The sequence below is a fragment of the Hemitrygon akajei genome, chromosome 29 (genome assembly GCF_048418815.1).
Source record: "Hemitrygon akajei chromosome 29, sHemAka1.3, whole genome shotgun sequence".
NCBI classification, from domain to species: Eukaryota; Metazoa; Chordata; class Chondrichthyes; order Myliobatiformes; family Dasyatidae; genus Hemitrygon; species Hemitrygon akajei.
Window position 1 is genome coordinate 46,373,390 of NC_133152.1, and position 14,649 is coordinate 46,388,038.

General features: G+C 44.6%; 1 protein-coding gene across 1 annotated transcript in view; it reads right to left on the reverse strand.

The window, feature by feature from the left end:
• Nucleotides 1-4,811: 4,811 nt before the first annotated feature.
• Nucleotides 4,812-14,649, reverse strand: part of c29h1orf159 (chromosome 29 C1orf159 homolog) — a 20,743-nt gene continuing 10,905 nt past the window's right edge. The window contains exons 5-9 of the mRNA XM_073032328.1: nt 13,122-13,187; nt 12,879-13,013; nt 8,905-8,930; nt 8,260-8,290; nt 4,812-5,969 (exon numbers count right to left, since the gene is read on the reverse strand). Coding sequence (XP_072888429.1) covers nt 5,893-5,969; nt 8,260-8,290; nt 8,905-8,930; nt 12,879-13,013; nt 13,122-13,187 — 335 coding nt within the window. The 3' untranslated portion in view covers nt 4,812-5,892. The remainder of the gene's footprint in view (nt 5,970-8,259; nt 8,291-8,904; nt 8,931-12,878; nt 13,014-13,121; nt 13,188-14,649) is intronic.

Here is a 14,649-nt window from a genome sequence, read left to right on the forward strand (position 1 = left end):
CCTGAAGTCCACAATCAGTCCCTTCATCTTGCTGACGTTGAATGCGAGGTTGTTGTTGCAACACCACCCAAACAGCTAGTCTATCTCACTTCTGTCCACCTCCTTGTCATCGTCTGAGATTCTGCCAACAATAGTTGTGTCACTGGTAATTTATAAATGCCACTTGGGCTGGGCTGAGTCACGTGATTGTGAGTGTAGAGAGAGTAGTACAGCAGGCTGAGCACACATCCTTGAGGTGATCCAGTATTGTTTGTGAGTGACGAGATGTTATTTCTGATCCCCACTGACCGTGGTCTCCCGCTGAGGAAGTCAGGGCTGAAGAATTCCCATGGATGGGATTCTGTTATCAAGGTGGGAACTGCCTGAGTCCACAGCTGCCCAGAGGTTTACAGAACTGGCAGAAGTGGACTTCTTGAGGGACATTTCATTCCCTCTCTTACTGGTGACACCTCAGCACAGCGGGTAGAACTGCAGACTCATAGCACCAGAGATCCGGGTTTGATCCTGGCCTCGGGTACTGTCTGTGCACGTTCTCCCTGTGACCATGTGCGATTTCTCTGGGAGCTCCAGTTTCCTCCCACATTCCAAGGACCTACAGATTGGTAGATCTTTTGTCATTCGTTATGTGCCGTGTCGCATGACGTGGGCGATTGCGGTCTTTGCATTGCCATTATTGTTCCTGGCAAATGTTTCTACAGAAGTGGTTTGCCATTGCCTTCTTCTGGGTAGTGTCTTTACCAGACGGGTGACCCCAGCCAATATCAATACCCTTCAGAGACTGTCTGCCTGGTGTCAGTGGTCACATAACCAGGACTTGTGATACACACCAGCTGCTCGTACGACCATCCACCACCTGCTCCCATGGCTTCACATAACCTGCTGGCTAGCAGAGGGAAGGAGCACCTTACATCTCCTTTGTTAGAGATGTAAATCCACACCGCCACTCATTCCAATTCGCCACGTAACTTCCACTCATACACCCCACCTCCCCGCCAGAGTATGTATGGGAGAGGGTTACAATCTGGGGGGGGGGGGGGAGAGAATGGAAATTATTTAGGATTTCTGTAATAGTGTAAACGAGTGGGTAATCAGCACAGTATCAGTGGGCTGAAGGGCCTATATTTATGTTCAAATTTATTTTCATCTGGCTGTACAACCAAACAAAACACTTCTCTGGACCACGATGGACCCACAAAACATATCATACACAGCAAATGAAACAAAATATTACCACGAGTAAGTTAATACAATGTAATGCAGTGTATGTAGTGCGGAGCACAGGTAAACAGTCAACTAAACAGCTGGCTGTCCTGGCAACCAGGCCTCAGCAGTGGCAGGGTATTCATTAGTCTCCCAGCCCGAGGGAAGAAGTGGTTCATGATGTACTTCACTATGAATCCATTGGAGTCATTCAACAGGGAAACAGGCCATTTGGCCCAACTGGCATATGCTGTCCAAAATGCCCCATCCAAGCCAGTCCTATTTGCCTGCATTTGGCCCATATCCCTCTAAACCAGAGTTTCACCCTTAAGGGCATAAGGCATAGGAGCAGAAATAAGCCATTTGGCCCAGAGTCTACTCTGCCATTTCCTCATGGCCGATTCAATTTTCCTCTCAACCTCAGTCTCCTACTTCCTCCCCATATCCCTCCACGCCCTGACCAATCAAGAATCTATCAACCTCCGCCTTAAACATACATAAAGATTTGACCTCTACAGCTGCCTGTGGCAAAGAATCCCACAGATTCACTACCTCTGGTCATAGAAATTCCTCATCTCTGTTCTAAAGGGACATCCTTCTGTTCTGAGGCTGTGTCCTCTGGTCCTAGGATCCCCACTCCAGGAAACATTCCAACCACATTCACTCTATGTAGGCTATTCAATATTTGGTAGAAGACGGTATCATTAATTTATTGAGATAAATCACAGACAGAACAGGCCCTTCCAGCTCTTTGAGCCTCACTCCCAACAACCCCGATTTTATCTGAACCTAATCACAGGACAATTTACAATGACCAATTAACCTATCAACTGGTATGTATTTGGATTGTGGGAGGAAACCAGAGCATTCAGGGTAAACCCACATGGAGACAGGGAGAAAATACAGACAGACAGTGGTGGGAATTGAACCCAGGTCACCTGCACTGTAAAGTGTTGTGCTAACCACTATGCTACCATACCACCCTTTGAAGGCAGTTGGACAGGTACATGGGTAGAAGTGGTGGGGAGGGATGTGGGCCAAATGGGACTGGCTCCGATGGACATAGTGGATGGCACGGACTAGTTGGGCCTTCTGGTCTGTCCTGTAGTGTACTGGTCTCATTTAAGGAAGGACAATTAAGTAGAGAAAGCAATTTAGAGGTTTATTCGACTGATACAAAGAACACTACAACACATGAGATGGTGCTGACCTCTTAACAGTTGAAGTCCACAGTAACTTTATTATCAAAGTATGTGTATGTCACATACTAATCATCTGAGATTCACAGTAGAGACTTTCACAGAAACACAAAGACATACAATAGAATCAGTGTAAAACTACACACAAAGGCAGAAAATAACCAACGTGCAAACAAATACAGATTTTGCAAAAACAAAAATAAATAAATAATACTGTGAACTGGAGTTGTAGAGTCCTTTAAAGAGAGTCTGTAGGTTGTGGAATCAGTTCAGTGTTGAGTTGAGTGAAATTATCCTTGCAGATTCAGGAAACTGATGAAGGATAATAATTTTTCCCTGAACCTGGTGACAAGGGACCTAAGCCCGGTTTCTTTGCTCCTTGAATCTTATCTGGTTAATGTTGCAGTTCCAGAACCATTGGGCAAGGTTCTAGAACATGAACTGACTAAAGGTCCTGGTCTGTGGACCATTCAGAACATCCTACCCAACTCGCAGAGCCTTTCTGCACCCCCCCCCTCAGTTTTTATCTCAGCTTTACAGCAGCTGCAGTGGTTTGATTATCATTGGCTGTAAACTCAGTCTAGACTGCCCTGCTGTGGCCACAGGCGGGACTGCAGGTGTAACTCATCCCTGCCATACCTCATACTAAAACTACGTAATCCATGGAATGGATATCCTTTTAATTGAAATCATAATTACAAAGCAGCAATCTCAAACCAGTACAAAAATCAAACATCACGAAAATTATTTTTCTGTAAAACTGAAAAAAAAACTGCAGTAGGCAAAATATTTAATATAATATCAATTGGTAACACGAGTTTCCAATTGAGCACATCTATATGGAGCGCTGTCACAGGAAAGTAGCATCCATCATCAAGGACCTCAGAACCCTGGCCACGCTCGCTGCTGCCATCAGGAAAAAAGTACAGGAGCCTAGCGTCCCAGACCACCAGGTTACTGCCCCTCAACTACCAGGCTCCAAAAACAGCATGGATATCTTCACTCACCTCAACCTCAAAAGTTCAAAGTAAATGTATTATCAAAGTATAGATATGTCACTATATACAACCCTGAGATTCATTTTCTTGCAGACATACTCAAAAAATCTATAGAATAATAATCATAACAGAATCAATGAAAGATTGCACCATGGGCAATCTACAGGTGTGCAAAAGACAAACTGTTCAAATAAGAAAGAAATAATAATAATTAAGCAATAAACATCGAGAACGTGAGATGAAGAATTCTTGAAAGTGAGTCCGTTGGTTGTGGGAATATTTCAATGATGGGCAAGTGAAGTTATCCCTTTTGGTTCAAGAGCCTGACTGTTGAGGGGTAATTACTATTCCTGAACCTGGCTGGTCCTGACACTCCTGTACCTTCTTCCTGATGGCAGCAGCGAGAAGAGAGAATGTCCCGGGTGGTGGGGGTCCCTGATGATGGATGCTGCTTTCTTGCAACAGCATTTTCATATAGATGTGCTCAAACCTAAACCTCACTTTGGAGGTCTCTACAACTCATGTTCTCAGTATTATTTATTTACTTAGTATTTGATTTTATTTTGCATTTTGCATAGTTTGTCTTCTTTTTGACACTTATTGCTTGTTAAGTCTGGGTGTAGTTTTTCATTAATTTTACTGTATTTCTACTGTGAATGCCTGCAAGATGAATGTCAGGGTTGAATATGGTGACATATACTGTACGGACTGTGATAATAAATTTACTTTTGAGTTTTTGCATTTATTTGTACTAAGACCAATCAAACCTCTCTACTTCCTCAGGAGTTTGAGGAGTCATCTAAAATTCTGACAAACTTTTATAGAAATGCATTGACTGGCTGCATCACAGCCTGGTACGGAAACACCAATGCCCTTGAATGGGAAATTCTACAAAAAGTAGTGGATTCAGCCCAGTCCATCATGGGTAAAGCCCTCTCTACCATGAGCAATAAATTCACATATTTACCACACTCTGGCTTAAGAAATTCCTGATCTCTGGATGAATAAAGTATCTATCTATCTATCTATCTAAAGGGACATCCTTATATTCTAAGTTTATGCCCTCTGGTCCTGGACTCCCCCTCTACTGAAAACATCCTCTCCATGTCCACTCTATCTAAGCCTTTCAATATTTGATAGGTTTCAGAGAAATCCTCACTCATTCTTCAAAATTTCAGTGAGTACACAGCCAGAGCCCTCAAACACCCCTCATACGTCAACGTTTTGACTGCTGGGATCATTCTTCTGAACCGTCTGCAAAGCCAGCACGTTTTCCTAGATAAGGGGCCCAAAACTGCTCACAATGAAAAGCAGTTTGAAGTGTTTACGGTGCAGTGCCTGAGGAAACAGAGGCGGTGGGGCACGTCTTTCCTTCAAAAAATACAATGAATGCTCCAAAGTACAAAATAGAGAGAACAGTAAGGAAATATTTATTTTATTTTATCTTTTTAATATATACATCAAACACTATCCAATACTAGCTAAAAGTTACATGGACTTGTTATCCATATATCCCTCTCCACCCAATACAATGGACAAGCTTGGAAGCTGACGAGAGGTCAGCCTGAAAAACCAAGCTTCAGTTACCATTTCCAACGTCCACTTGGGCTCAGACACAAAGGTGCTGACCAACAGAATCTGGGGCAACTGCGTTCAGCCGTCCATCCCCGGTGGAAGCAGCACTTGGTTAGATCCCACAAGGAATTGTTGAGCAGAGCAGATGAATCTGAGCTCAGAGGACTGATGACCTCAAACTAAAGGGCTTCACTGAAGCCGGAATAAAATATCAGCTTCTACAGAAGGAGAGGAATGCAGACTTCCCTTCAAACTGTGTTGTGCTTTTAGACTGACGTAAAGATGTACAGCACTGAAGAGAAAACTCCACCATACGCAGTCCCAACCCCGGCTGCAAAAAGAGAAGGGTTGGACATGGGACTAGCAACCCCATCCCATAAAAACCCAGATCTACAGAAACACCAACAGAAGCTCCAAAGACTTCATCCCTGAGAGAAGGAGGATCTTCGAAGATGGACTACACCTGCGGACAACTTGAAAGACTGGCCCAGGGCAGATGACTCTGACGAACTGTCGTTGGGGCCGATGTCCCTGTGGGGGTGACAGGCCAAGTTAAGTGAGGAGGAGAAAGCAGGTCAGTTTCTCTAGACAGCGACCAACAGGTGGAAAAGCATCCGGGGAGAAGCTGTTGCTCTCTCTCACACACTGACAATGCCTTTTGTATTCCTAGTGAATATCAGAAGTCCTGAAGTTAAAATAGCATCCGATTTCCACCAGGTACCTGCTCATGTGCATTTCTACTTCAGTCACTTTGGGCCGAGTACCCACCTCGGACCCGTTGTGGCCGCCAGTGGCACAAGTCTTCTAACCTAACAGTGGTGTCCATGAATGGCAATGGGTCAGCACACCACTCCTTCCCTACAGCCAACCTTTAAATGACGCACACATCTCCAGCACACGGGGTCGGTGCTGGCCAGAGGTCAAATGTCGTTCACAGTGGCAGCCGAGGTCGCAGACGCAGACATGCGCTCCCTTCTGGAATATCTCTGCTTTCTGACTGAAATGCAAATCAGAGACACAGTGAGATCCACACAGGACAGAGCAGCACCATGCACCAATCGTTAATGCCCTGGCATTTTGTTAAAATCTCAAAATAAACTTTATTCATAATAAAACAATTTATAACAATAAGACCATAAGAAATAGGAGCAGAATTAGGCCATTTAGCCCATCAAGTCTACTCCACCATTTATTATATTTATTTCTCTTTTTTTAATATTTATTATATCTCTCAACCCTAATCTCCTGCCTTCTCCCTGAAACCTTTGACACCCTTACTACTCAGGAACCTATCAACCTCCACTTTAAATATAACCAATGACTCGGCCTCCACAGCCATCTGTGGCAATGAATTCCTCAGACTCACCACCCTCTGGCTAAAGAAGTTCCTCCTCATCTGTTTTAAAGGGACGTCCCTCTATTCTAGGGCAGTGCCCCCTGATCCTAAACTCCCCCAATATAGGAAACATCCTCTTCACATCCACTCTATCTTGGCCTTTCAATATTCAATAGGTTTCAACAAGATTCCCCCTCATTCTTCTAAACTCCAGCAGGTGTAGCCCCAGAACCATCAAATGCTCCTCATACAAAATTAACCATTTCGTTCCCAGACTCATTCTCATGAACTGCATGGGCCCCCAGCTCTGCCCGCCTTTCGTTGGTTACGTAAAGCAGTCTAAGTTCCAAGCCTTCCCCAGTGATGCTCCCCAACTCTTCCTCCACTACATCGCAGACTGCATTGGAGCTGCTTCATGCACCCATGCTGAGTTCGTCAATTTCCATCAACTTCCACTCTGACACCTCCCTCCCCTTTCTCAATCTCTCTGTCTCCATCTTTGGAGACAAACTGTCTACCGACATCTTTTATAAACCTACCATTTCCCACAGTTACCTTGACTATACCTTTTCCCACACTGCGTTCTGTAAAAATGCTATTCCCATTTCTTATGTTCTTCTCTCCACCGCATCTGTTTTCAGAATGAGGTCTTCCTTTCCAGGACATCAGAGATGTCCTCCTTCTTTAAAGAATGTGGTTTCCCTTTCCTCCACCATTGATGCTGCCCCATCTCCTCCATATTAAGGACGACGCGCTCACCTCATCTTCCCACTGCCTTAACAGTGATGGAGTTCCTCTTGTCCTCACCTACCACCCATGAGGCTCCACATCCAACACATTCTCTGCAACTTCTGCCATCTCCAAAGGGATTCTACCACTAAACACATGTTAACCTCTGCCCACTCTCCACAGAGATTGCTCCCTCAGTGATTCCCTTGTCCATTTGCCCCTGTCCCTCCCCACTAATCTCCCTCCAGGCACTTATCCTTGCAAACAAGTTAAGTGCCATACGTACCCATTCACCTCCCTCATCTCCATTTAGGGCTCCAAACTGTCCTTCTAGGTGAGGCAACACTTCATCTGCGAATACACTGTGTCTGTCTGTTGCATCCCGCGCTCCCAGTGCAGCCTCCTCTACACTGGTGAGACCCGTTGTAAGTTGGGGAAATGTTCTACTGAGTGCCTCTGCCTAAAGCAGAACTTCTCAGTGGCCCAACATTTTAATCCTTATTCCCATTCCAACATGTCGGTCCGTGGCCTCCTCTTGTGCGTTGATGAGGCCAACCTCAGGGTGAAGGAGCAACACCTTATATTCTGTTTGGGTAGCCTCCAACCTGATGCAATGAATATCAATTCCAGTGAAATAAAACAATTTTCTCCCCCCCACTTCTATTCCCTACTCTGGCCTCTTACCTCCTCTCACCTCCTCCCCAATGTCCCTCCTCCTTCCCTTTCTCCCATGGTCCACTCTCCTCTCCAGCCCTTTACCTTTCCCACCCACCACCTTCTAGCTATCCTCCTTCCCCTCCCCTCATCTTTTTATTTGGACATCTTCTCTTCCTTTCCAGTTCTGATGAAGGGTCTCAGCCCGAAACGTCGACTGTTTATTCATTTCCATAGATGCTGCCTGACCTGCTGAGTTCCTCCAGCACTTTGTGTGCATTGCTGAAGAAACTGGTGTCCATGGCAACTGGTTGCAGGCTACCCAAACAGAAAAGGTGTTCCTCCTCCACCCTGAGAGTGACCTCGTCGTGGCAGGAGGCCACGGACCAACACGTCAGAACGGGAAGGAGATAGGAATTAAAATGGTTCACCACCGGGATACTCTGTTTTGTGTATGGAGTGGAGGTGCTTAACCAAAGCATCACACTGTCACATTAAACCCCTCTGATCATTGTAATTACACCTGCGAACAGAATAACCGTCTCTGTCATAACGTCCAGTCCATTACCTGATCGAACGGAACTCCTCATCATTTCTGCCTGTGAAAACATTGGAAAGAGAAGCCAGTCACATTAATACCACTGGTTAGGGATATTGCTGAATTACATTACTGCTGAATTTAAAAAAGGGGCAAGCTATTGCACAGATTACTGACATAACTTTAAACATTTACACATAAATTGCCTGGATCTCTCAGGCAGATCAAATAAAAACTGTTGATTCTTATCCAATCTGAATTCCATTATATTCAGTTTAATTGGCATAAAAGCTTCATCAAACTGAATAGCAAATTATACTTCACATCTAGCTACTTGTGCTTGGGCAGCATGGCTACATAGCGGTTAGTGTAACGCTGTGCAGAGCCTCTGATTGGGGTTCAATTCCCACCGCTGCCTGTGAGGAGCTCGTATGTTCTCCCTGTGACTGCGTGGGTTTCCTCCGGGAGCTCCGGTTTCCTCCCACAGTCCAGAGACGTGCAGGTAAGACTGCACCTCATCAGACTGCATTGGCCGTTGACACAACTGGCGCATTTCACTCTACGTTTCGATGTACAGGTAAAAATAAAGCTAGATAAAAATGAAACTAAGATTGTAAAAATAGAATCTGATAGATCGCGGTGCAACAGTGAAGGTCACGTATGAAGATTTCTTACCATCTCACTTGGCTGAAGAATGGAATCTGAAAATTAATAAGACTCTTCAGTAAGAAAGTCCATTTTTCAAACTGTTGAGAATTGTCAACCACATGTCTGTTCACACTCAATTCAAGGTACAAGACTTTGAAACACAACAGCTGTAACACAATTGTTGTCAAGATGCACCTTCGGACCCAAGCGCAGGATTACACAGAGACTCAAAAGGTTAAACAAAACGAGGAATTTTATTAACAAAACACCTAAACCTACAAGGTGTTAGCTAACTTGGGGAAACTCGGCCAGAACGTCACTAGGCAAGGAGCAGGACAACCGAGCCAATGGGGGATTAGTACTGCCCCTTTAAATACACCCCAGGGCATAAAAGAATCTATATCCAAATTATAAAACCCCAGACTAATAACAGCTTACAATTAACTATTTCAATAAAAGACAAATGGTCCGAGGATACTTTGTTGGACACCTGGAAAGTCTCGGAGAATTAATTGGATGTAATCAATTACAATTGCTGCTTCAATGTAAACTAGAGAAGGCCGAACAATAACATAAAAAATCCCAAGAACAACAACACAAATAATTACAATTAATAAAATGCAAGAAGACTAAGAAACAAACTCAAGAGCCCTCAGAATACTCTACGACGACCCGAGGTCGTGATGTAGTACCCAGGTCATGGGTGAAAATGCAACTGCGTGATCAGTTCCAAGAACTGGGGAAGATCAGAGCGTAAATACAAGGATGTCATGGTGAGGCTTTATAAGGCAGGTTGCAGATTTGAGCCCCTCATGTGAAAAAGGATGCGATGACATTGGAGAATGTCCAGAGGAGGTCTACGAGAATGATTCTGGGAATTAAAAGTTCAGTGTATGAGGAGGGTTTGATAGCTCTGGGCCTGGAGTTTAGGAGAATGAGAGGGTGATCTCATTGACACCTATCAAATATTGAAAGGCCTAGATAGAGTGGATGTGGAGAAGATGTTTCCAATAGTGGGGGGAGTCCAGGATTTTGGGACGTCCCTTTAGATCTATATCATCCTTTGGCCTTCACAGTCACATACTTACAGATACTAAATGCAATGTTTCAACAGTAAACCCAACTCTCCTCCTCATGCACAAGCTAGTCAAATGACAAGCTCCCTGAAAGACACCCCTTTAGATACCCTCTCAAGTGAGCAGGGGCTTAAAGTTTGATCTTGATTGGCTGGATCAGAATTGCCTATTCCTGACTGATTAGCTTGAAATGGCTTTGCTCTGATTGGTCGATTTTTTAGGGCCAACCCTCTTTAGGAATGTATGGCCCCAGACTGGAGCTATCCCAACACTCTTAGAATCTACATTTACATCTCCCACGTGCTCTATCTCTAGTGATTCCCTAATCTTTCTCTTGTAGGCATTCCCTTCCTTGTCAAGGATGTTGGCATCATCAAATCTTGGACTACGTGAGCATGAAAGGCAGTCTGATAACACTGGGATAGAAGCAGTTCTCGAGTCTGGTTGTATGGGTTATCAAACCTTTGAATCTTTTGCCCGACAGGAGGGGTGGGAGGGGAGGGGGTAGAACAACCAGCGTGGGAGGGAGTCTTTGAGGGGCTGCTTTCCCACGACAGTGGGAAGTCAATAATAGAACTGTTTAAAATTGTGAACAGGCCAATAGGTTAATTGGTCTTTATAGATTATCCCGCGATTAGGCTAAGGTTAACTCGAGGGTCGCTGGGTGGTGCAACACGAAGGCCCAGAAGGGCCTGTTCCAAGCTGCATCTCTAAATAAATAAGACAATTTGTTAAAAAGAAGATAAACATCGAGGTCGCAGCTCAGACTTGGGTGACTTAGATTAATAAATCTAAATCCTATCAGAGAGCTAGTTTGGCGCAAGAAGTTCCGTCCTGTGCATCATTATAACTGTTGTACTTACTTGTTTCTTAAAAAACACTTTCCCCTCCCTCGATTCCCCGCTCAAGCCCTTTACCTCTTCCCTTACCTACCTATTACCTCCCCCAGGTGCCCCTCCTCCTTTTCCCCTTTCTCCCAGGGTCCACCTATCAGATTCCTCCTTCTTCAGCCCTTTACCTTTTCCACCTATCCCCTCCCAGCTTCTTACTTCATCCCCCTCTCCCTCACTAGGATGCCACCTGGATTCGCTGGTTATGAGCAATAAGAGGACACAACCCGGATTGTTTTCCCTACAGCACAGGAGGCTGATGGGAAATCTGACACAAGAATATGAAATGTATTTTATTTTATTTAGAGGTACACACGGTCACGTCCCTCTGGTCCAATGTGAAGTCCAGGTTACATCAGATCAGTTGTGCCCTTGTCGAACTGGTACCTGTTCCTATTTTTAATCTTTGCACAGACACATGGGTCCAGTCAGCATAGAAAATGGTGTTCGTTCACAGAAAGCACACACACCACCAGTAACCCAGTGGGAGCAAAATAAGATTAAAATGCAAGACTTCCACTGAACAATTCCCTAGTACAAAGAGATAGGCTCTTGACCTCACAATCTACAGTACTGTGCAAAAGTCTAAGGCACATAGTATACAGTAGCTAGGGTACCTAAGACTTTTGTACAGTATTGTAATTTTATGTATTGCACTGTACTGCTGCTGCTAAAAAATCATGCCATCTGTGAATGATGATAAACCCTGTGGGTCTCTATTGTGGACTGATGGTAGGAAGAGGGCAGGGAGAGGGGAATCATGGTTGGGAAAGGGGAAGGGAGAGGGAAGCACCCGAGAGACATTCTGTAATGATCAATAAACCAATTGTTTGGAATCAAATGGCCTTGCCTGTTGTCTCAGGGCTGGGCGTGTCTCTATCTGCACCACCCCTCACCCCGGCACTCCTCCTCTGCCACCTGTCACACCCCCTCCCACGCCACTCCACCCTCAACATCCTTTGCTCCCACTCTAGATTTACAAACTTGCTCTCCATTCTACGTTGACAAATATAGTACTGTGCAAGAGTCTTTAGGCACCCCGGCCATATACATGTGCCCGAGACTTTTACACAGGTCTGTACCTGGTCGTGCCCTCGCACCTTGTTATCTGCCTGCACTCGTTACTGTAACCTTTTATTCTGCATTCTTGTTTTGTTTTACCTTCTACTACCTCAGCGCTCAGTGTAACAAAATGATGTTGTGCAAAGCAGATCTTTCACTGAGCTTGTGACAATAATAACCAATTACTCGAGAAGCCCAAGGTCGAAGACCAAATTAAACTGGATTCCCCAACGAGGCCGCCCAATTAGTTATCAGCAAGTGAGATAGTGTGGGAAATAATCTAATGATTTTGGATAAATGTGACTGTTTACACAGTGAGATGGAAATAACATTGGACAGTCACCTCGCTACTGTTTCAGTGAAGGAATAGGGCTCAAACAAGGAAAGCAAAAAACAAGATGGCAGCCCACATGGCCGCAACAGCCTCTCCGGTCGATCTAACCTGGACCCACAACACCTCCTCATTAGTCAAGAAGGCCCAGCAGTGTCTCCATTTTCTGAGGAGACTGAGGTATGCAAGGCTCCCCATCCCATTCTAACAACTTTCTACAGGAGCACCATTGAGAGCATCATTGTGTGGTACAGAAGGTGGACTGCAAGACCCTTCAGAGGACAGTAAAAATGGCAAGAGGGTCACCAGGGTCTCCCATTTGTGACATTTACCGGCAGCGTTGCAGATGAGGGGCCTGAAGTTTTGTTAAGGATCTCGACCACCCATCCCACAATCTCTCTGACCCACTGCCGTCAGGAAGAAGGTACAAGAGCATCAGGACTAGGAAGGCCAGACTGGGTAACAGCTTCTTCCCTCAGGCTGTGAGACTAATGCTTATGTGCATGTACAGTCAAATGATAATAAACTTGAACTTAAACTTCAGAGTGAGACAGAGATTACCTAGGAGACAGACTACCTACAATTTCATTTACTTCAGCAGCACATTGAATGAATATACACAAACACATGCCAGTGAGTCACCTTTGCCTTGCTGGTAAAACAAAAACGGGAGCTTCTTCGACCGCTTGAGGTAGAAAAAAGCAGCCACGGACAAAATTAAGAGAGAACTGATAACGAGTGTTCCGAGACACACCAAGGCAGCAATTTCTGGTCCCCCTTTAGTGGAAACAAGAGAAATGAAACCACTTATTCTCAGAGAAATTGAAATGGCATTTCTAAAGCAACAGTTGTAAGCTCTCTAGCATCTGTACGCTTTCTCCTTACCAATTTTAAGGATGGTTGGGCCCATAGTGGTGTCGTTTGATACTTTTCCTTTGTAGCTGAAATGCACTGTAACAGAAACATTAATGAGGGTGAAGTTCACGCAGAGATGATGAAATCGAAGCAAAGCTGAAATGAGGCAGATTTACATTGCAGGTGTAGAGTTTCCAGCCCACTAAATGTTTAAATTAATTAAGCATCCATGGGAAAGCTAAAACGAAGGGGAGGGAGGGAAGGAGAGTGGTGATAGGAAAGGTTATGGGTTAAGGTGAAAAGATCAAGGAGAACATGAGGGGACTGCCGACGGAAGAGGTGGATCCAGGTTTGATTACATTTAATAGAAATTTGACTAGGTTTATGAATGAGAGGTGTATGGAGGGATATGATCCAGGAGCAGGTCGACTGGACTAGGTAGCATGGACTAGATGGGCCAATGGGCCTGTTCCTGTGCTGTGATATAGAGCAGACACTGTTATAGCACAGTACAGGCCTTTCAACCCAAAATATTGTGCTGACCTTTTACCTTACTCCAAAATCAATCTGACCCTTCCCTCCTACAAACCCCTCCATTTTTCTATCATCCAGGTGCCTAAGAGTGTCTTAAATGTTTCCAATAAAAACAATAAGACCATAAACTATAGGAGCAGAAATAGGCCATCCGGCCCATCAAATCGTTCCACCATTTCATCATGGCTGATCCATTTTCCCTCTCAGTCCCAATCTCCTGCCTTCTCCCTGTATCCCTTCATGCCCTGATCAATCAAGAATCTATCACCCTCTGCCTTAAATATATATAAAGATTTGGCCTCTACGGCTGCCTGTTGCAACAAATTCCACAGATTCATCACTCTCTAGCTAAAGAAATCCCTCCTCATTTCCATTCTAAAAGGATGCTCCTCTATTCTGAGTCTGTCCCCTCTGGTCTTAGACTCTCCCACCGTAGGAAACATCCTCTACACATCCACTCTATCGCGGCCTTTCACCATTCAATAGGTTTCAATGGGGGTCACCCCTCTTTCTTCTGAATTCTAGTGAATACAAGCCCAGAGCCATCAAACGCTCTTCATATGACAAGCCATTCAATCTTGGAATCATTTTCATGAACCTTCTTTGAACACCCTCCAGTTTTAGCATATCCTTTCTAAGAGGCTGAAAACTGCTCACAGTACTCCAAGTGAGGCCTCACCAGTGCTTTATAAAGTCTCAACATTACATCCTTGATTTTATATTCTAGTCCTCTTAAAATGAACACTGATGTTGTATTTGCCTTCCTCATCACAGACCCAACCTGAAAATTAACCTTGAATTAATCCTGCACAAGGAGTACCAAGTCCCTTTGTGACTCGAGTTCTGAATGTTCTCTCCATTTAGAAAATAGTTAATACTTTCATTTCTTCTACCAGAGAGCATGGCCATTCCCGACACTGTATTCTATCTGCCGTTTCTTTGCCCCTTCTCCTAACCTGTCTCAGTCCTTCCTTAGTCTCTCTACTTCCTCAAAACCACCTGCCCCTCCACCTATCTTTATATC